This window comes from Pseudophryne corroboree, chromosome 3 (genome assembly GCF_028390025.1).
Source record: "Pseudophryne corroboree isolate aPseCor3 chromosome 3, aPseCor3.hap2, whole genome shotgun sequence".
NCBI classification, from domain to species: domain Eukaryota; kingdom Metazoa; phylum Chordata; class Amphibia; order Anura; family Myobatrachidae; genus Pseudophryne; species Pseudophryne corroboree.
This window is the reverse complement of record NC_086446.1, coordinates 683441161-683464332: the sequence shown is the minus strand read 5'-3', so window position 1 is coordinate 683464332 and position 23172 is coordinate 683441161. Positions and strand designations below refer to the sequence as shown.

The following is a 23172-nucleotide window of genomic DNA, read 5'->3' as shown; positions in this document are numbered from 1 at the left end:
TATATGTGCATAATCCCCTGCCATAAAGCATATAAAAAAGCGGGAGAAGTCTGCCGAGAAAGGGGTGGGGCTATCTTCCTCAGCACACGGGCACCATTTTCTCTTCACAGCTCCGCTGGAAGGCAGCTCCCCAGGCTCTCCCCTGCAGTTTCCAGGCTTCAAGGGTAAAAAAGAGAGGGGGGGGCACTAAATTTAGGCGCAAACTGTGTATAATAAGCTGCTATAGGGAAAAATCACTCACTTTAGTGTAAATCCCTGGTTATATAGCGCTGTGGTGTGTGCTGGCATACTCTCTCTCTGTCTCCCCAAAGGACTTTGTGGGGTCCTGTCCTCAGTCAGAGCATTCCCTGTGTGTGTGCGGTGTCGGTACGGCTGTGTCGACATGTTTGATGAGGACGCTTACGTGGAGGCGGAGCAGGAGCCGATAAGTGTGATGTCGCCCCCTGCGGGGCCGACACCAGAGTGGATGGATATGTGGAAGGTATTAACCGACAGTGTCAACTCCTTGCATAAAAGGTTCGATGACGTAACAGCTTTGGGACAGCCGGCATCTCAGCCCGCGCCTGCCCAAACGTCTCGGAGGCCATCAGGGGCTCAAACGCCCGCTACCTCAGATGGCAGACACAGATGTCGACACGGAGTCTGACTCCAGTGTAGACGAAGATGAGACAAATGTACAGTCCACAAGGGCCATCCGATGTATGATTACGGCAATGAAAAATGTGTTGCACATTTCTGACATTAACCCGGTTACCACAAAAAAGGGTATTATGTTTGGGGAGAAAAAGCAGCCAGTGACTTTTCCCCCATCTGATGAGTTAAATGAATTGTGTGAAGAAGCGTGGTGTTCCCCAGATAAGAAACTAGTGATTTCTAAGCGGTTACTAATGGCGTACCCTTTCCCGCCAACGGATAGGTTACGCTGGGAGACATCCCCTAGGGTGGACAAGGCGCTCACACGCTTATCAAAAAAGGTGGCACTGCCGTCTCAGGATACGGCCGCCTTAAAGAAGCCTGCAGATAGAAAGCAGTAGGCTATCCTGAAGTCTGTGTATACACACTCGGGTACTATACTGAGACCTGCTATTGCTTCAGCATGGATGTGTAGTGCTGCAGCAGCATGGTTTGATTCCCTGTCAGATAACATTGATTCCCTTGACAGGGATACTATTTTGCTAACTATAGAGCATATTAAAGACGTAGTCTTATATATGAGGGATGCACAGAGGGAAATTTGCCGGCTGGCATCTAGAATTAATGCAATGTCCATTTTTGCCAGGAAAGTATTATGGACTCTGCAGTGGACAGGTGATGCTGATTCTAAAAGGCACATGGAAGTTTTGCCTTATAAGGGTGAGGAATTGTTTGGGGACGGTCTCTCGGACCTCGTGTCCACAGCAACAGCTGGGAAGTCGACTTTTTTACCTCAGGTTCCCTCACAGCCTAAGCGACCAGTGGGTTCGCTCACAGGTGGATCTCTGGGTTCTACAGGTATCTCAGGGATACAAGCTGGAGTTCGAGACGTCTCCCCCTCGCCGTTACCTCAAATCAGCCTTGCCTGCTACTCCCAAGGAAAGGGAGGTAGTACTGGCGGCAATTCACAAGCTGTACCTCCAGCAGGTGATAATCAAAGTTCCTCTCCTTCAACAGGGACTAGGTTACTATTCCACAATGTTTGTGATACCGAAACCAGACGGTTCGGTGAGACCCATTCTAAACTTAAAATCCTTGAACACTAATATAAGGAAGTTCAAGTTCAAAATAGAATCGCTCAGGGCGGTTATTGCAAGCCTGGTAGAGGGGGATTTTATGGTGTCACTGGACATCATGGATGCTTACCTACATGTCCCCATTTACCCACCTCACCAGGAGTACCTCAAGGTTGTGGTACAGAACTGCCATTACCAATTCCAGACGTTGCCGTTGGGTCTGTCCACGGCACCGAGGGTGTGTACCAAGGTAATGGGCAAAATTATACTACTTCGAAAGAAGGGAGTTATAATTATCCCGTACTTGGACGATCTCCTTATAAAGGCGAGGTCCAAGGAGCAGTTGTTGATCGGTGTAGCACTATCTCAGGAAGTGCTACAACAGCACGGCTGGATTCTGAATATCCCAAAGTCGCAGCTGGTTCCTACAATGCGTCTGCTGATATTGGGCATGTTTCTGGACACAGAACAGAAGAAGGTGTTTCTCCCGGAGGAGAAGGCCAAGGAGTTGTCCTCTCTGGTCAGAGACCTCCTGAAACCAAAACAGGTGTCGGTGCATCATTGCACGCGAGTCCTGGGAAAGATGGTAGCTTCTTACGAAGCAATTCCCTTCGGCAGGTTTCATGCAAGGAACTTTCAGTGGGACCTGTTGGTCAAGTGCGGATCGCATCTTCAGATGCATCGGCTGATCACCCTGTCCCCGAGGGCCAGGGTGTCTCTGCTGTGGTGGCTGCAGAGTGCTCATCTTCTCGAGGGCCGCAGATTCGGCATTCAGGACAGGGTCCTGGTGACCACGGATGCAAGCCTCCGAGGTTGGGGAGCAGTCACTCAGGGAAGAAACTTCCAAGGACAATGGTCGAGTCAGGAGACTTCCCTACACATAAATATTCTGGACCTAAGGGCCATTTACTATGCCCTAAGTCAAGCAGAACCCCTGCTTCAAAACCAGCCGGTGCTGATTCAGTCAGACAACATCACGGCTGTCGCCCATGTAAACCGACAAGGCGGCACAAGAAGCAGGATGGCGTTGGCAGAAGCCACAAGGATTCTCCGATGGGCGGAGAATCACGTGCTAACACTGTCAGCAGTGTTCATTCCGGGTGTGGAAAACTAGGAAGCAGACTTCCTCAGCAGGCACGACCTCCACCCGGGAGAGTGGGGACTTCATCCAGAAGTCTTCACGCAGATTGTAGACCGTTGGGAATGGCCACAGGTGGACATGATGGCGTCCCGCCTCAACAAAAAGCTAAAAAAGTATTGCGCCAGGTCAAGAGACCCTCAGGCGATAGCTGTGGACGCACTAGTGACACCGTGGGTGTACCAGTCGGTTTATGTGTTCCCTCCTCTTCCTCTCATACCCAAGGTACGGAGGATAGTAAGTAAGAAAGGAGTAAGAACTATACTCGTAGTTCCGGATTGGCCAAGAAGAACTTGGTACCCAGAACTACAAGAAATGATCTCTGAGGACCCATGTCCTCTGTCTCTCAGACAGGACCTGTTACTGCAGGGGCCCTGTCTGTTCCAAGACTTACCGCGGCTGCGTTTGAAGGCTTGGCGGTTGAACGCCGGATCCTAACGGAAAAGGGCGTTCCAGATGAAGTGATTCCTACGCTGTTAAAGGCTAGGAAAGACGCTGCCTGAAGTTCAGACGTTGTTAAGGGAATGCTGCATATTCAGCCCCTTTTTTGTGCCTCCAGTGGCACCTTGGGATCTCAACGTAGTGTTGGATTTCCTAAAATCACATTGTTTTGAGCCACTTCAGACCGTGGAGTTGAAGTATCTCACGTGGAAAGTGGTCATGCTTTTGGCCTTGGCTTCGGCTAGGCGTGTGTCAGAATTGGCGGCTTTGTCATGTAAAAGCCCTTATCTGATCTTCCATATGGACAGGGCAGAATTGAGGACTCGTACCCAATTTCTCCCTAAGGTGGTATCAGCGTTTCATTTGAACCAACCTATTGTGGTGCCTGCGGCTACTCGGGACTTGGAGGATTCCAAGTTGCTGGACGTAGTCCGGGCCCTGAAAATCTATTTCTCTATCGTCCTAAGTGGATGCTGGGGTTCCTGAAAGGACCATGGGGAATAGCGGCTCCGCAGGAGACAGGGCACAAAAAAGTAAAGCTTTACTAGGTCAGGTGGTGTGCACTGGCTCCTCCCCCCATGACCCTCCTCCAGACTCCAGTTAGATTTTGTGCCCGAACGAGAAGGGTGCAATCTAGGTGGCTCTCCTAAAGAGCTGCTTAGAGAAAGTTTAGTTTAGGTTTTTTTCTTTACAGTGAGTCCTGCTGGCAACAGGATCACTGCAACGTGGGACTTAGGGGGAAAGTAGTAAACTCACCTGCATGCAGAGTGGATTTGCTGCTTGGCTACTGGACACCATTAGCTCCAGAGGGATCGAACACAGGCCCAGCCGTGGAGTCCGGTCCCGGAGCCGCGCCGCCGACCCCCTTGCAGATGCTGAAGCGTGAAGAGGTCCGGAAACCGGCGGCTGAAGACTCCTCAGTCTTCATAAGGTAGCGCACAGCACTGCAGCTGTGCGCCATTTTCCTCTCAGCACACTTCACTGGGCAGTCACTGAGGGTGCAGAGCGCTGGGGGGGGGCGCTCTGAGAGGCAAATATAAACCTTATACAAGGCTAAAAATACCTCACATATAGCCCATAGGGGCTATATGGAGATATTTAACCCCTGCCTGACTGGAAAAATAGCGGGAGAAGAACCCGCCGAAAAAGGGGCGGGGCCTATCTCCTCAGCACACGGCGCCATTTTCTGTCACAGCTCCGCTGGTCAGAACGGCTCCCAGGTCTCTCCCCTGCACTGCACTACAGAAACAGGGTAAAACAGAGAGGGGGGGCACATTAATGGCTATATATATATATATTAAAGCAGCTATAAGGGAGCACTTAATATAAGGATATCCCTTGTATATATAGCGCTTTGTGGTGTGTGCTGGCAGACTCTCCCTCTGTCTCCCCAAAAGGGCTAGTGGGTCCTGTCTTCATTAGAGCATTCCCTGTGAGTTTGCGGTGTGTGTCGGTACGTGGTGTCGACATGTATGAGGACGATATTGGTGTGGAGGCGGAGCAATTGCCAAATATGCAGATGTCACCCCCCAGGGGGTCGACACCAGAATGGATGCCTTTATTTGTGGAATTACGTGATGGTTTATCTTCCCTTAAACAGTCTGTTGAGGACATGAGGCGGCCGGACAATCAATTAATGCCTGTCCAGGCGCCTCAAACACCGTCAGGGGCTGTAAAACGCCCTTTGCCTCAGTCGGTCGACACAGACCCAGACACGGGCACTGATTCCAGTGACGACGGTAGAAATTCAAACGTATTTTCCAGTAGGGCCACACGTTATATGATTTTGGCAATGAAGGAGACGTTACATTTAGCTGATACTACAGATACCGTAAAACAGGGTATTATGTATGGTGTGAAAAAACTACAAACAGTTTTTCCTGAATCAGAAGAATTAAATGACGTGTGTGATGAAGCGTGGGTTGCTCCTGATAAAAAGTTGATAATTTCAAAAAAGTTATTGGCATTATACCCTTTCCCGCCAGAGGTTAGGGCGCGCTGGGAAACACCCCCTAAGGTGGACAAGGCGCTCACACGCTTATCCAAACAAGTGGCGTTACCCTCTCCTGAGACGGCCGCACTTAAGGATCCATCAGATAGAAAGATGGAAGTTATTCAAAAGAATATATACACACATGCAGGTGTTATACTACGACCAGCTATAGCAACTGCCTGGATGTGCAGTGCTGGAGTAGTTTGGTCAGAATCCCTGATTGAAAATATTGATACCCTAGATAGGGACAATGTTTTACTGTCGTTAGAACAAATAAAGGATGCATTTATCTATATGCGTGATGCACAGAGGGATATTTGCACACTGGCATCTCGGGTGAGTGCTATGTCCATTTCAGCCAGAAGAGCCTTATGGACACGACAGTGGACAGGCGATGCGGATTCAAAACGTCACATGGAGGTTTTGCCGTATAAAGGGGAGGAGTTATTTGGAGTTGGTCTATCAGACTTGGTGGCCACGGCTACTGCCGGGAAATCCACTTTTTTACCTCAAGTCACTCCCCAACAGAGAAAGGCACCGACCTTTCAACCGCAGCCTTTTCGCTCCTACAAAAATAAGAGAGCAAAGGGCTTGTCGTACCTGCCACGAGGCAGAGGAAGAGGGAAGAGACACCAACAGGCAGCTCCTTCCCAGGAACAGAAGCCCTCCCCGGCTCCTGCAAAAACCTCAGCATGACGCTGGGGCCTCTCAAGCGGACTCGGGGACAGTGGGGGGCCGTCTCAAAAATTACAGCGCGCAGTGGGCTCACTCGCAGGTAGACCCCTGGATCCTGCAGATAATATCTCAGGGGTACAGGTTGGAATTAGAGACGGATCCTCCTCATCGTTTCCTGAAGTCTGCCTTACCAACCGTCTCTTCCGAAAGGGAGAGGGTGTTGGAAGCCATTCACAAGCTGTACGCTCAGCAGGTGATAGTCAAAGTACCCCTATTACAACAAGGAAAGGGGTATTATTCCACTCTATTTGTGGTACCGAAGCCGGATGGCTCGGTAAGGCCTATTCTAAATCTGAAGTCCTTGAACCTCTACATAAAAAAGTTCAAGTTCAAGATGGAGTCACTCAGAGCAGTGATAGCGAACCTGGAAGAAGGGGACTTTATGGTATCCTTGGACATCAAGGATGCGTATCTACACGTTCCGATTTACCCCGCACACCAGGGGTACCTCAGGTTCATTGTTCAAAACTGTCACTATCAGTTTCAGACGCTGCCGTTCGGATTGTCCACGGCGCCTCGGGTCTTTACCAAGGTAATGGCCGAGATGATGATTCTTCTTCGAAGAAAAGGCGTATTAGTTATCCCATACTTGGACGATCTCCTAATAAGGGCAAGGTCCAGAGAACAGCTGGAGACAGCTTTAGCACTATCTCAAGAGGTGCTAAGACAACACGGGTGGATTCTGAATATTCCAAAATCCCATTTAATCCCGACAACTCGTCTGCTGTTCCTAGGAATGATTCTGGACACGGTTCAGAAAAAGGTTTTCCTTCCAGAGGAAAAAGCCAAGGAGTTATCCGATCTGGTCAGGAACCTCCTAAAACCAGGAAAAGTGTCAGTACATCAATGCACAAGAGTCCTGGGAAAAATGGTGGCTTCTTACGAAGCAATTCCATTCGGCAGATTCCATGCAAGAATATTCCAAAGGGATCTGTTGGACAAATGGTCAGGGTCGCATCTGCAGATGCACCTGCGAATAACCCTGTCACCAAAGACAAGGGTGTCACTTCTGTGGTGGTTGCAGAAGGCTCACCTATTAGAAGGCCGCAGATTCGGCATTCAGGATTGGATCCTGGTGACCACGGACGCCAGCCTGAGAGGCTGGGGAGCAGTCACACAAGGAAGAAACTTCCAGGGAGTATGGACGAGTCTGGAAAAGTCTCTTCACATAAACATTCTGGAACTAAGAGCAATCTACAATGCTCTAAGCCAGGCGGAACTTCTCCTGCAAGGAAAGCCGGTGTTGATTCAGTCGGACAACATCACGGCGGTCGCCCATGTAAACAGGCAGGGCGGCACAAGAAGCAGGAGTGCAATGGCAGAAGCTGCCAAGATTCTTCGCTGGGCGGAGAATCACGTGATAGCACTGTCAGCAGTGTTCATCCCGGGCGTGGACAACTGGGAAGCAGACTTCCTCAGCAGACACGATCTTCATCCGGGAGAGTGGGGTCTACATCCAGAAGTCTTCAACATGTTAATAGACCGTTGGGAAAGACCAATTGTAGACATGATGGCGTCTCGCCTCAACAAGAAACTGGACAAATATTGCGCCAGGTCAAGAGATCCACAGGCAATAGCTGTGGACGCACTGGTAACTCCTTGGGTGTACCAGTCAGTGTATGTGTTTCCTCCTCTGCCGCTCATACCAAAGGTATTGAAGATCATACGGCAAAGAAGAGTAAGAACAATACTAGTGGTTCCGGATTGGCCGAGAAGGACTTGGTATCCGGAACTTCAAGAGATGCTCACGGACGAACCGTGGCCTCTACCTCTGAGAAGGGACCTGCTACAGCAGGGTCCCTGTCTTTTTCAAGACTTACCGCGGCTGCGTTTGACGGCATGGCGGTTGAACGCCAGATCCTAAAAGGGAAAGGCATTCCAGAAGAAGTCATTCCTACCTTGATTAAGGCACGGAAGGAAGTCACCGTGAAACATTATCACCGCATTTGGCGAAAATATGTAGCGTGGTGCGAGGATCGGAAGGTTCCGACGGAGGAATTCCAACTGGGTCGTTTCCTACATTTCCTGCAATCAGGATTATCTATGGGTCTCAAATTGGGATCCATTAAGGTTCAAATTTCGGCCCTGTCAATATTCTTCCAAAAAGAATTGGCCTCTGTCCCTGAGGTCCAGACTTTTGTCAAGGGAGTACTGCATATACAGCCTCCTGTGGTGCCTCCGGTGGCACCGTGGGATCTAAATGTAGTTTTAGATTTCCTCAAATCCCATTGGTTTGAACCATTGAAAAAGGTGGATTTGAAATATCTCACATTGAAAGTGACTATGTTACTAGCCCTGGCCTCTGCCAGGAGAGTATCTGAATTGGCGGCTTTATCTTATAAAAGTCCTTATCTAATCTTCCATTCGGATAGGGCAGAACTGCGGACTCGTCCGCATTTTCTCCCTAAAGTGGTATCAGCATTTCATCTGAACCAACCTATTGTGGTGCCTGCGGCCACTAGCGACTTGGAGGACTCCAAGTTGTTGGACGTTGTCAGAGCCTTAAAAATATACATTGCAAGGACGGCTGGAGTCAGAAAATCTGACTCGCTGTTTATATTGTATGCACCCAACAAGTTGGGCGCACCTGCTTCTAAGCAGTCGATTGCTCGTTGGATTTGTAACACAATTCAACTTGCACATTCTGTGGCAGGCCTGCCACAGCCTAAAACTGTAAAAGCCCACTCCACAAGGAAGGTGGGCTCATCTTGGGCGGCTGCCCGAGGGGTCTCGGCATTACAACTCTGCCGAGCAGCTACGTGGTCGGGGGAGAACACGTTTGTAAAATTTTACAAATTTGATACCCTGGCAAAGGAGGACCTGGAGTTCTCTCATTCGGTGCTGCAGAGTCATCCGCACTCTCCCGCCCGTTTGGGAGCTTTGGTATAATCCCCATGGTCCTTTCAGGAACCCCAGCATCCACTTAGGACGATAGAGAAAATAAGAATTTACTTACCGATAATTCTATTTCTCGGAGTCCGTAGTGGATGCTGGGCGCCCATCCCAAGTGCGGATTATCTGCAATACTTGTACATAGTTATTGTTAACTAATTCGGGTTATTGTTAAGGAGCCATCTTTAAGAGGCCCTTTCTGTTGTCATACTGTTAACTGGGTTTAGATCACAAGTTGTACGGTGTGATTGGTGTGGCTGGTATGAGTCTTACCCGGGATTCAAAATGCCTCCCTTATTGTGTATGCTCGTCCGGGCACAGTACCTAACTGGAGTCTGGAGGAGGGTCATGGGGGGAGGAGCCAGTGCACACCACCTGACCTAGTAAAGCTTTACTTTTTTGTGCCCTGTCTCCTGCGGAGCCGCTATTCCCCATGGTCCTTTCAGGAACCCCAGCATCCACTACGGACTCCGAGAAATAGAATTATCGGTAAGTAAATTCTTATTGTTTCCAGGACGGCTAGAGTCAGAAAAACTGACTCGCTGTTTATCCTGCATACACCCAACAAGCTGGGTGCTCCTGCTTCTAAAAGCAGACTATTGCTCGCTGGATCTGTAGCACGATTCAACTTGCACATTCTGCGGCTGGACTGCCGCATCCTAAATCAGTCAAAGCCCGTTCCACGAGGAAGGTGGGCTCTTCTTGGGCGGCTGCCCGAGGGGTCTCGGCTTTACAACTTTGCCGAGCTGCTACCTGGTCAGGGTCAAACACGTTTGCAACATTCTACAAGTTTGATACCCTGGCTGAGGAGGACCTTGAGTTTGCTCATGCGGTGCTGCAGAGTCATCCGCATTCTCCCACCCGTTTGGGAGCTTTGGTATAATCCCCATGGTCCTTACGGAGTACCCAGCATCCACTAGGACGTCAGAGAAAATAAAAATTTACTCACCGGTAATTCTATTTCTCGTAGTGGATGCTGGGAGCCCGTCCCAAGTGCGGACTTCTGCAATACTTGTATATAGTTATTGCTTAACTATAGGGTTATTGTTCTGAGCCATCTGTTAAATGAGGCTCAGCTATTGTTCATACTGTTAACTGGGTATAGTTATCACAAGTTGTACGGTGTGGCTGGTATGAATCTTACCCGGGATTCCAAATCCTTTCCTAGTAATGTCAGCTCTTCCGGGCACAGTTTCCCTAACTGAGGTCTGGAGGAGGGGCAAAGAGGGAGGAGCCAGTGCACACCAGATGTAGTACCTAATCTTTCTTTAAAGAGTGCCCAGTCTCCTGCAGAGCCCGTCTATTCCCCATGGTCCTTACGGAGTACCCAGCATCCACTACGGACTACGAGAAATAGAATTACCGGTGAGTAAATTCTTATTTTCCCCAGTAGCCTGAGAAATCAATTTGTCCAATTCAGAATCAAATAACATATCGCCAGTGTAAGGTAACGCTTCTATTCCTCGTTTTGACTCTGCCTCAGCCTGCCAAGAACGCAGCCAAAGCGCCCGTTGGGCCGCAACTTGTGCAGCTGAAGGCCGAGAACTAACCTGGCTGACGTCCATAGAAGCCTTACCTAAATACTCAAGACGATTCACAAATGTGATCAGCAAAAAGTAAAAGCTGGTCTAAGGAAAGATCCTGTTGTAGGCCTAACTTGAGCTGTGTAGCCTATGCAGCTACAGCCTTGTTAACCCAAACTCCAACTAAAGCAGGTCTAAACACCACCCCTACTACTGTATACATTGACTTTAGCATAGCTTATGCTTTGACGGGTCTATAAGCGTCATTGCAGCTGGGACTGGAATTGTTAACTTTTTTGAAAGTTTTGAAACTCTGGTATCCACTGTTGGTGGAATTTTCCATTTAGTTGTCACAGACTCTGGGAACGGGTAGGTAGACAGACCGCCGAGGCATAGAAAACAGAAGCATGGAAAAATCCAGATAAAACTGTTAACTGCTTATTAAGAGAATCTGAATAAGGAAAACGCACAGTGGCCTTCTGTTTTTTAGCAAATAAAACTTCATTTGATAGAGGTTCCTCAGTCTCGGTAACATTTAGTACCTGGTGTACTGCCCTGATGAGATTATCAATGGCCGGACTATCAGTAACTCACTATTTTACTCCTGGCCCAATTCACCTTCCTCTTGTTCCTCCTGAGATATAAGGTCTGGCATTGAATCATCAGAATGCAACACAGCTGAAACCGGTAAATTATGAGAAACAATGACTACTTTTAAGAATTGAGCTATTCCTGGACTTTTGTAAATCCTGCGCCCATTCTGGCAGCTCAAACAGCATTAACCTAGAAGCAGACCTAACGGCCTCGCGATCTTTTCGCGCAGCAGCCAACTCTGACTTTAACTCAGTATCTCTCACCTACCATCATTGCCCAAGGAGGATCAGGGTAGAAGTTCGTATTTGGACCCATGGAAATTCCATCAGGTAACACACACTCAAAGGTATAGCAGACAAGCTGCTTCTGTGACTTTGTATTAGCTTTACTCATCATGCACACAGACAGGTATACAGTGAAACACAAGTCCCCACGACTCAGTAAAAATTTTTTACTAAAGTGTGTAAAAGTCAGAAGTGCACAGCACCTGAAACACACTAAAGATCTTAAACGTGTTTCGCTGAAATTCCTACTAACACCTCTGCACCCTCCAGTGGCTGAGTTGTAGGCGATACCAAATTCTCTCAAGAAGAACCAAAAAAGTAGTGTTAAAATGCGTCCAGCCATGTGCTTATGTTTGTGTTTTTTACTTAGATACGGTAATCCTTACCTAATTCAGCACTTGATTCAGGCTTAATCGCCTGTTTTAATACACCAACTATGAACAGACGCCCTTTGTGAGAGGTAAAAAGCTGGACTGGTGACTTTACAGCTCGCCCCTGCTGCTGTGAGCTGCGGTGCTGCCTGTGTTGATTAGAAAGTCCCGCTAGCAGTAACTGCGATCTCCCCCCTCAGCGAAATGCAGGGGAACAGAGCTGGTGGTCCGTAGCAGTTGTAAGAACTGTCCGCGGCTGCAAGCAGGAGTGAGCCGCAGCAGCTGTGGAGCTTACCATGGCGGTGGGCGCCCAGCAGTGTTGCAGACTGTGGCTGGGTAGGGGGAGCGCGCATCGGCTATAACAACTTGCGAACTCCCCCATCAGTACACGTGCAGTCCCACACATGGAGGGACGGCAGCATGAGCGGACAGCTCCGCTCTCCAGTACCACAAAGCATCCACTGCCAAATGTCAATGTAAAACAGAGCGGTGGCAGTGTGAGCTGCCTGCTCCTTACCTGGGTAAAGTAGAGGCTCAGCTCCTGCAGCCTTAGGCTGAATCAGCTTCTGCTGATGAGGTCTATGCCGGGGCTTCTTTTCTGAGCGCCGACAAGCCAATGCTGCACTTAGCAGTGCCCCCCAAACCCGGACCCACGCTTCTTGGTAAGCTGGGATGGGTTTAGGAAATCAAAAAAGAAAAAGTTTGAAAAGTGTGGAGAAGCCTCCAAACGTGTGCCTTACCGGCAAGGCACAATAAAACACTGGGGTATCTTGGGAGTGTGGAGGGTTACTAATTTAAATATTTAAATGTGCCTATTCCTGCTAATGCACCATCCATATCCCAAGAGTACTCCAGGGACCCCTCGTGGATGAAAAAGAAACGCATGATTGCCCACCTCGCTGGCGATGACACGGGAGCGCTCATCGCCAGCCCATACACACCAGTAGATTTTGAGCTCAAAACGCCAAATGTGAGCTGCTTTGAGCTCAAAATCTTCTAGTGTGTATGGGCCTTTGGATAACATTACCAATATTCAACCTAATCTAGTGTTCTCCCCAGGTATTTTCTTTACAACTGGGACAACCCTATCGGTTTCCTATTATCTCACTTACTGTTTAGCTGGCTCCCTGTGGGAGTGGGCTTTATATGCAGTGCTTGCTTTATGAGGGGTGGGCTCGTGGAAGGGGTGGTCTTGTTGGAGATCTCTTTACTTGCTGGGTTGACTTTGTGCAGTAAGCATTTTGGTTGCTTACATCACCAGCGTATAGTCTTATGTAAAGGCCTTATACATCAGTAATCACAAAAAACAATTAGCAGATTTGAGTGTTTTATTTCCACCTGTATTTAGATTCATAAATCTGCACTCATACATAAGATCATTTTCAGCAAATAACTATCTGCCAATCTTGAAAGGCTCATCAGTTTAGTAGTAATGTTCTGCAAATCTGATGATTGTTACCATACACTAGCAATCTACAGCTCCAATTGATCTGTCAAATCCAACATGTTGGATAACCTGATTTAATAATCGTAATTTATTTTCCAACTGAATCTGCAATCTAAACACCCATACATTGCAGATTAATTTGCACAATCCTTCTGCACAACGCCAAATTGATTGCGGATGTTGGGATGTCCCTGAGTGTCTGTTAGCTGGGAGGTGCATTCATGAAAATGGTCCTGTAGAGCAGGCATTCCCAACCATGGTTCTCAAGGCACACTAACAGTACAGGTTTTAGTGATATCCAGGCTTCAGAAAAGGTGACTTAATTAGTAGCTCAGTTATTTTGATTTAACCATCTGTGCTGCAGCCTGGATATCACTAAAACATGCACTGTTGGTGTGCCTTGAGGACTGTGGTTGGGAATGCTTGCTGTAGAGAATGCAGCTATTAAAAAAAAAAAAAAATGGGAGGAGCCTTTTTGGAACTTACTTTAAGTATCCCAAAGTGGGTGTATCCTTTCCATAGTACCAGACTATAATGCTAGGGTGGAGAACGTAAGGCAGGGGTGGCCAAACAGTTGATTGCAATCCGCCGCCTATCCACACGAGGAGAGCGCTGCCCTGCCCCTCAGTCTGGTCTCCGGCAGTGACGGCTGAGTGTATAGCTAAAATCAGGTGCCGGTTCATTAGCCAATCAGAGCTCGCAGACTGGCACCTGCTTTGAGATATACACACTGCCGGCAGCCAGGAGAAGCGCGCGCTGCGCTCTCCACACAGCAAAACAGTGAGCAGCACTATGGGGGTATATCTGGCACTGCGGGCACATGGCACAGTGGGGGCACATCTGTAACTGGGGGGGGTCATGTGTTTGAGGTTTATACCTGTGGGGGCCAATGTGTTATTTCGTGCGAGACAGTTATTACACTCTGTGCAGCAAGGCTACGTCTCTTTTTTTTGTTTTGTTTTACCACGCCATTATCCCACCTAGGTAGATCACAAAAGCTTTTCAGCTTTCAAAGTAGATCACCAAAGTCTGGCCACCCCTGACGTAAGGGATTGTACAAATGAAAACTAAGGTGCTGATAGGACTTTAGTGTTCAGGGGGAGAGCATCTCACTCATTCACCTACTTGTTAGAAGTTCATTAATTATTTGTCTCTAAAGTATTTTATGTAGTTAAATCCTTCAGAAGTTTTGCTACTTGAACATTCCATACACACTGTGATATTTTACCAGCAGTTAAGAGAAATATTACCCAAGCACATTCCTCATGGCACCCAAAAAGTGCAGGTTTTAAGAATCTGTTTGAGTATGTTTAACCAAAATGACTGAGGTTCTTAAGTCACCTACATTCAAACACATAATAGCCTAAAGTGGGGGACTCACGGAGCGATCGCTGCTTAAAATCTAAGCAATCTGACATCGCTGCTTAAAATCTAAGCAATGTCAGATTGCTTAGATTTTAAGCAGAGATCACTCCGTATGTACCCCTCACAGCGATGCGCAGCCCCGCGCATCGCTATCCAGCAGGTCGCTCACATCACCCGCTGGGTGAAATGAGCACCCCCTGCACGCTCAGCACACATCGCGCTGAGTGGGGGGGAGAGATGTGTACTGAGTGAACCACTCAGCACACATCTCTCCCCAAATCAGCAGTGTATATGGGCCTTTAGAACCAGTAGTGTGCCTTGAGGAACAAGCGCTAATGTGACATGCTGCCCCTGAGCTTAGATGTTAATGGTGTGTTGCACTTAACTATGAATTTCAGCCATTCTCACTTGTGAATTTGTCAACAGGATCCTGGATGTTGAGGCTGAAATCAAAGCTGTAGATCGATCCCGTGCTGGACACTCACTGATATACCATTAAAGACACAGAACTTATACTTGTTTTCTTTTATTTACAAAATATCAAGTTTAAAAAAAACTGTACAAAAAGTGGCAGCTACTGTACATCCTGCCCAGCTGTTCATGTTACACGTCAGCACATTCTGTTAGAGGTATATGATGAAATAAATGTCACAAGTAGGTTTTCTGCTGCGTCTGTCTATTGCTCTAGCATCCATCTGAATCAGCCTAGGCTTATTCCAGTTAGAGGTAGTAACATTTCAATGTGTTATGGGGATATTTATGTAGACCCATACTTGGTTGGGAACTTCAGTACAATAAAAGGTTCATATGTAAATTAGAACACTGTCTCCCAAATAACTTAAAGTGAGAAGAAGGTATGTAACTTAAATGACTCCATGTCACACCAATGTATTGGAATAGTTAAGTGGTTTTTGAGATTAAAATGACTGGAGGTTACATACAAAGAGAAAAAAAAAAATACCTGAGCGTTTAAATTCACGTGACAACTGGCCAAAAAGTCTATATACTTTATAGTACAGCATTTATATTTGGGATTTTGAACCACAAGTTTAGGGGCAAGGACAAATGCAGAAATATCAATTTTGATAAAGTGACTACTCCTCAAGAGACGAAGGATGGAAAAGGAGAATTCTTTCATCTGGGTTTTCAAGAAAACTGGGTCGTGCACAGTGTCTTTAGCATTAGTCATTGATTTCTACAATGATGCTGTTTATTTCCATGTAGGCAAATACTTAACACTGCTGCAGTGTAGTACATCACACATATCTTCTGAAATCTGATGGACAAATGCTGAATTAGTCATCAAATAAAGCGTTATATAAACACAAGCACTCAGTGCTCAAACTATAACTGTCAAATGATCACAGCACCAGTTCCGCAGTTGTGTTTGATCCCTGTTACTTTACAAGTGAAGGCAGTCTGGGACAAACAAGGCAGTGCAGAGAACGCAAGAGACTCTTGCTACAAAGAAAATTGACATCTGTATCCCATTTGGTAACTTCGTTGCATAACAAGTCCTTTGCCCTTTGTTGGACATTTGCAGGTTAAACGACGGAAGATGATATTTTTGCATTAAATATAAAGTGCATCAGTTCACTGGGGGCTATAAGCGCCAGCAGCCAGAAGTAGGTTTCTTCGTGTGAAATGAAGATGGACTACAGGGGTAGATTTAGTCAAATAAGTACCTAGCAGCATCTCTTGGGAGTGTTCATGTAAATTTATATGCCCTGTAGCACTTGTAAAGTCATCTGTTTCTAAGTCTTCAAAAGCCTTTATTGCATCCCATAAACAAACAGTATTATCCATAGAGCCTAAAAAAGAAAAGGTGGGGGGATTCAGAGGAATGAATAAAACAAACTGCAACAGAAAAATTGAACAACACGGTGTCTTGAGGGCTGCGTTTGGGAAACCCTAATAGCCTAGGTTTTAAGGATCTATCCATGCTTTGCAGATGGTATATTGGTGCTAATTACCCCCTTGCCTGGCATTGTCACATGTGATGTGACCAGAACCAGAAGTACATTGCATGGCCAGATGCAACACAATGCCCCAGTGTACCCCCACTTCTAGATTAAGAAATCAATTCTGCATGAGTGGAAAACTAATCTCCTCAGGCTCCCCAGACCACAGTGATGCTGTGATCTCTTACTGCCAGAATGCCATGCAGCTGCTATGGAATGCATGCACCAGGGAATCACAGTGCAGGGAGGGGAACTCCACACTCTATGGAGCTGATATATGCAAGTACAGAGATCAGCTGCAGCAGGGGGATAGTGACACCCCCCCCGAGGGGAGGGGTTTATAAAAATGTATTTAATTTTTACTAATAATGGTGAGTGGTGGAGGTTAGTATTATAAGGATTTAAAAACACTGAGGGTTCTGCTGTCAATGGGAGGGAGTGGAAAGTTATTTATAATTGGGGGGGGGGGAAATCCCCCATATATATTCCTTTTATGTGAATTTTTAATAGAAAATATATATAAATAAATAAAAGAAAAACCTGTTTTGGGGGGTGATAGCTTGAATAGCCTTAAAACCTGAACTGTTAGGGTGCCAGTAGGACAGTGGCATAAGAGCAGATAGAAGTAGAACAGTAGAGTTTTTTATGCAATATAATCTCCCCTGAACTAGCCAAACTGGAGACAGTTTAGAATAGCAACCCACACCCCCATAAAAGGTTGAGGGGCAGATTTATTAAGCTCGGTAAAGTGATAAATTGGAAGGTGATAAAGGACCAGCCAGTCAGCTCCTGTCATTTTTCAAACCCAGCCTTTGACATGGTAGTTAGGAGCTGAATGGCTGGTCATTTATCACCTTCCACTTTATCACTTCACGAGCTTAATAAATCTGCCCCCGAGAACCTAAAACCGTTCAAACTAAAACCCTACCACCAACACTCAACTGCCAGTAGTAGGATGGTAAAGAACATGCACTGCCATTCTGATACAGGAACATCCTGCTCATATCTGCTGAGGCCATGTGTTTTTCATTAACACAATACTGGCAGAAGCAAGGAGATTGTCTCAAGGTCAAGGCAGCCTTCCATGGATCTGACCAAATAAAGCGTGAAACATCCAAATACAAAATATTCTGCATTCATTTTTATCAACTGGAACTCCACTCAAATTCTGTCTGTTTGGGTAAGGGTCCCCTTTAAATACTTTGTCCAATTAGGCACGTAACTATATACAGCTATATATTCTGGGGAGCTTTTCAGAAATAGTTTTATATCATGCAACTGCCTCCATTGTGCATTAATTATAGTCAGAACATACCTGATGCTAAAATCTCTCCATCACGGCTAAATTTAAGTGCATAGATTGTATTTGTGTGACCCTTTAACTCGCCAACCATCAAACCATGACCAATGTCCCAAAGCAAGACTCTGCCATCTGTGCCTCCACTGGCAAGGAACTTTCCATTGGGAGTAAATGTCATTGAGTGAATTGGTCCCTGCAGAGGCAAGCAAAAAAATTGGTAATACTCTAAAACAAAGTATTCTGTAATAAAAGCGGCAGGTACTCAGGGGTATATTCAATTCAAGTCGGATCCTTTCCAACAATGCAATAGAGTGGCCAAAGGCGACCGTTCCCGGTGTTCCGTCCATGCTTCTGTCAACAGAGCTGGGGGGGGGAGGGGTATTGGAGATGCCCATCTATCTATAGGGGTACCTGCCTATATGCCCCGCTCCACGTCTCCTCAATCTGACTTTTTTAAAAGTTGGATTGAGATGGTCAGAAACAGGGCCAAAACCTGTCGGATTTGGCCACGTTTCCGACAAAAGCACATGGATCCACAGCTATTCCACCAATCCACGTGTTCTCCGCCAAGTTGGGAATTCCCAACTTGTCGGAAAAAAACAGACCCTATTGAATAGGTCGGAACCTCAGTGAAGTGTAAAAAACAAGCCTAAGTAAATGACCGCTGACCAAGGTCTGGCCAAACTGGCACTGATCAGCTGGTAAAGCATGCTGGGACCTGTAGTTTCACAACAGTTGGAGTGCCACAGGTTGGCCAAGCCGACCCGTTATATAATGTGGTAGAGAAACCACTCCTGTGAGCAACACCCTCATGTAGAGGAAGTAGTATCCCACAGAGGTACCAGTAGAGACACTAGACATTGCTTGTGATCACTATGGATGTGCCTAAAGAAGTGGTATAAAAAGACCCTGCCTACTGTGTTCAGTGTTACTGATGGGCACTCTGCTTAGGGCAGCACATCCAGTCTGTAGCATGGCACTGGAAATCGATGTTGCACTCTTTATCATACTGCACCTACACTGTTTCTCTCTTACCTAGAGGATACTGGGAATCCATTTAGTACCATGGGGTATAGAAGGGTCCACTAGGAGCCTTGGGCACTAAGAATTTGATATTGTGCGCTGGCTCCTCCCTTTATGCCCCTCATACCAGACTCAGTTTAGAAAATGTGCCGGAGGAGCCGGTCACGTTGCTGGAAGCTCCTGAAGAGTTTTCTGCATTTATTTTCTCTGTTTGTTTAGTTTCAGGCAGGACTGGATGGCACCAGCCTGCCTGCTTCATGGGACTTGGGGAGGGGGGTGGGGGGCAGCGAGAAGAGAGAAAACGGCCCAGCCTCTTAAGGGTTCAATAGTCCCAATCCCGGCTGACAGGACCCTAGCTCCTGAGGAAACTATTCGCACACCCCACCACGGCAAGCGTACATTCCCACAGCACGCCGCCACCCCTTACAGAGCCAGAAGAAAGAAGAGTGGTTAGCGGGTCGCCGGGAATTATGGCGGCATGAAGGTACAAAGACGCACGGCTTCTACGGAGTCTCAAGACTCAATACACAGCACTGCCTGTGAGGGAGCTAACTGAGTCTAAATACACTACAGGTGTACACAGCACCCAGACTGGCATTACAGACTTAGAAGGCGACTGACTCCATTTTAAGCACTATTACCTCAGCCAGTATAAGACTGTGCACCATTGAAGGGGCGGGCCTTCACTATGAACGGATCCAGCAGCTCTCCAGCGTCATTTTCTCTCTGCAGTGGATACAGACGCTGACTGACAGGGACGCGCAGCTCCTCCGGTGAGACTCCAGATTACCTCAGCGGTAGCAGGGGAGTGAGCACTTACTAGTGTACTAAGTCCCCAATCTGGGTACTTAGTCTGCGACCTGGCTAAGCTTGGCATTAGCAGTAAGGGCGCTGTGTGCTGGCTCCAGGCTATCTCCAGGTCTTTCTTGAATGGCTCTTTGTAGGTTATTTGTGCATTTAACCTTTTCCTGTATGTGTGTGTACTGTCAGAATAAGTGTGTGTTTCATGTAAGGCACAGTGTTCCTCTTCCCCAGGGGGCTCACTAGAGTATACTCAGGGCGGTAACGTACATAAACAGACAGGGCGGAACGAAAAGCATAGCAGCAATGTCAGAGGTGTCATGCATTCTCCTCTGGGCAGAAAAACACACCATGGCGTTGTCGGCGTTCTTCATTCCGGGAGTAGACAACTGGGAAGCAGACTTCCTCAGCAGACAGGACCTGTACCCGGGGGCGTGGTGCCTTCACCCGGAAGTGTTCAGGTGCTTGACACGTCGGTGGGGATATCCACAAATCGACATGATGGCCTCTCATCTCAAGAAGCTCAAGCAGTATTGTTCCAGGTCGAGAGACCCACAGGCAGTGGCAGTAGACGCTCTGACTACTCCATGGGTCTACCAGATGGTGAACGTGTTTCCTCAACTTCCTCTGATCCCAAGAATTCTAAAAAGATTAGCAAGGATTTCTCATTGCTCCAGACTGGCCAAGAAGGGCCTGGTATGTGGACCTTCTGGAGATGTTCCTCGAAGATCTGTGGCCTCTACCTCTTCGCGAGGATCTTCTGCAACAGGGCCCATTCGTCTATCAAGACTTACCACGACTACGTTTAACGGCATGGAGGTTGAACGGCTGATTCTAGCCAGGGGAGGGATTCCTGACAGTCATCCAGACTATGATCCAAGCCAGGAAAGGTGTAACGTCTAAACATTACTACTGTATATGGAAGAAGTATGTCTCTTGGTGTGAGAGCAGACAATATTCCGCAGTGGAATTTCATCTAGGACGTCTACTGCTTTTTCTGCAGTCGGGAGTGGATGTGGGCCTACGCCTAGGTTCCCTTAAAGTCCAGATTTCATCGTTGTCTATTTTCTTTCAGAAACAAATGGCTCCCTGAGGTCCAGACATTCTTGAAAGGTGTTCTGCACATCCAGCCTCCCTTTGTGCCTCCCACGGCACCTTGGGATCTCAATTTGGTGCTGCAGTTCCTCCAATTGGACTGGTTTGAACTGTTACAGGAGCTCGATGTAAAGTATCTCATGTGGAAGACCGTCCCACTATTGACCTTGGCCTCAGCAAGACGTGTGTTGGAACTAGGGGTGTTGTCTCACAAGAATCCCTACTTAATTTTCCATGAGGACAGAGCTGAACTCAGAACTCGTCAGCAATTTCTTCCTAAGGTGGTGTCCGCTTTTCACATCAACCAATCTATTGTGGTTCCGGCTGTGACAGACACCTCTACTACTTCAAAGTCTTTGGATGTTGTAAAAAAGAGAAAAGAGCAATTCCAGACGCGCTGTCACAGCTGCCAGCAAGGGATGGTCAGTCCCAAAAGAATTTTTAACAAAGAAGAGCACTGGAGCCGGCTGTTTCTCCAATAATAAATAATTAGAAAACTATGGATGATTGTAAAAACACACTTAAATTTATTAGCTAAACATCAAATAATAAAACTAAGATTAAAATTCACATATACACATGAAGTTTAGGGCATATATATAGAGCTGTGAAGCATTTAAATTGGCTGCTAATGAGTGTCCACTATGGATCCCGGACTAGAACACTGGACAAAGTTCCCTGGGGAAAAGAAATCGATACAGCTGGTGTTACCCGTGAGGACGGAGGCGTCCAGAGGCTTTAGATTGACAGCAAGCAAGCTGTGCCACTTGTATTCAAGCTGGGTCTCTCCAGTCGGTGCTGTAATGTGAATGTCCCACAGAGAAAATTCCAAAGCAGGTGTTCCAAAGCTGTTTGTTATGAGTCCATATCTGGATCCGTTGTAGCGTGGAGGACTTGTGGTAGTGGTGATGGCAGCTTTTACACTTAACGCGTTTCCCTAGGCTCGGTCACCTAGGTTCATCAGAAGTAAAGCTCCCTCTGGTTAAGGGATCTATTTAAACCCTATTAACGACCTGATGCCCGACAGGTGTGCAGAAATTACTATTCAATCATCCACAGTATTAATAAAGAAAAACAGCAATTCTACATTATCAATATAGTCCTATTAGATAAAAAGAGCACTTGGTAGGAGGCAAACCCACAAAGAAAGTGTAAAACAATACATATATACACAAGAAATAGAACTGGATATGGCAGGGGTTAAAGGTCAGTGCAATCACATGACCCACTTCCAGAGCATATATTGTATTAGTAATGGTGGTTCTTTCATCACTCTTAAGAACCCGCCCGTGCTTGGGGAACCATACCCATCCACCTGCAAAAGTTACCTGAGACACTATAATCTCGTAGGGGAGAGATGCCCCATCCTCGGTGTTCCGTCCGGCGGTCTCCGTGCTTCCCGGTCACATGGCCGGCGACGGCCAATGAAAATGGCCTGACGGATGTATCCAGGTTGCTATGCAACCCGAGTACACTCCGACGCACGGCACAATAAATTAAATAATAAATACATGAGTATTCCATTGAAAAAGGAATTTTTTCAATGGAATACTCATGTATTTATTATTTAATATTTTTTTTTCTTTTTTATTGTCACTTTTAACGTGATACTTTCCATTATTTAATTAATTTTTATTACTATTATTTTCTGTATCCCTTGTTAATTCATCAAATACTCTTTGGGAGAATTAAGGAAGATATGAAGTATATCATCTATCGAATCTTTAATATATACAACTATCCCATGGAGTCTGATTATAGGGGTAGGCTATCTGATAGATATGAGGAAATTTGTGCCTCTCATAAAATCTGACATACAGACAAGCTTTGACTGCTGGGGCCGTAAAATAATATGTATTTAATGTTAATTAAAGTGTTACTGTATGGTTAATAACTATTTACATACATGTTCAATTTCTCCTAAACTTCTAAGTGTGGTTCGATGTGCTTTGGAGATGCCCACAGCTGGGCACAGACTTATTCTCCCTCCCCGGCCGCGCTGTCCCGCCTCGCGGGTCACGTGATGGGAAAGTGACGTAATCGCGCATCGCGACAGTGTTCACTCGGGTTGCTTAGCAACTGGGCAACCCCCGTCATTGTGCCGTGCGTCGGAGTGTACTCGGGTTGCATAGCAACCTGGATACATCCGTCAGGCCATTTTCATTGGCCGTCGCCGGCCATGTGACCGGGAAGCACGGAGACCGCCGGACGGAACACCGAGGCTGGGGCATCTCTCCCCTACAAGATTATAGTGTCTCAGGTAACTTTTGCAGGTCGATGGGTATGGTTCCCCAAGCACGGGCGGGTTCTTAAGAGTGATGAAAGAACCACCATTACTAATACAATATATGCTCTGGAAGTGGGTCATGTGATTGCACTGACCTTTAACCCCTGCCATATCCAGTTCTATTTCTTGTATATATGTATTGTTTTATACTTTCTTTGTGGGTTTGCCTCCTACCAATTGCTCTTTTTATCTAATAGGACTATATTGATAATG

The 23172-nt window shown here is 46.8% G+C and overlaps 2 protein-coding genes across 3 annotated transcripts in view; one reads left to right on the top strand and one right to left on the bottom strand.

The window, feature by feature from the left end:
* The window catches only part of ATP5MK (ATP synthase membrane subunit k), a 46513-nt gene extending 31359 nt beyond the window's left edge, over nucleotides 1-15154 (top strand). The window contains exon 4 of the mRNA XM_063961962.1: nucleotides 14919-15154. The gene's annotated coding sequence lies outside the window, so the exon portion shown is untranslated. The remainder of the gene's footprint in view (nucleotides 1-14918) is intronic.
* TAF5 (TATA-box binding protein associated factor 5) overlaps nucleotides 15003-23172 on the bottom strand; it is a 61484-nt gene continuing 53314 nt past the window's right edge. Inside the window, exons 10-11 of one of the 2 annotated variants that reach the window (XM_063961957.1) lie at nucleotides 17769-17946; nucleotides 15003-16303 (exon numbers count right to left, since the gene is read on the bottom strand). In XM_063961957.1, coding sequence (XP_063818027.1) covers nucleotides 16086-16303; nucleotides 17769-17946 — 396 coding nt within the window. In that variant the 3' untranslated portion in view covers nucleotides 15003-16085. The remainder of the gene's footprint in view (nucleotides 16304-17768; nucleotides 17947-23172) is intronic. The other variant, XM_063961958.1, reaches the window with a different exon arrangement.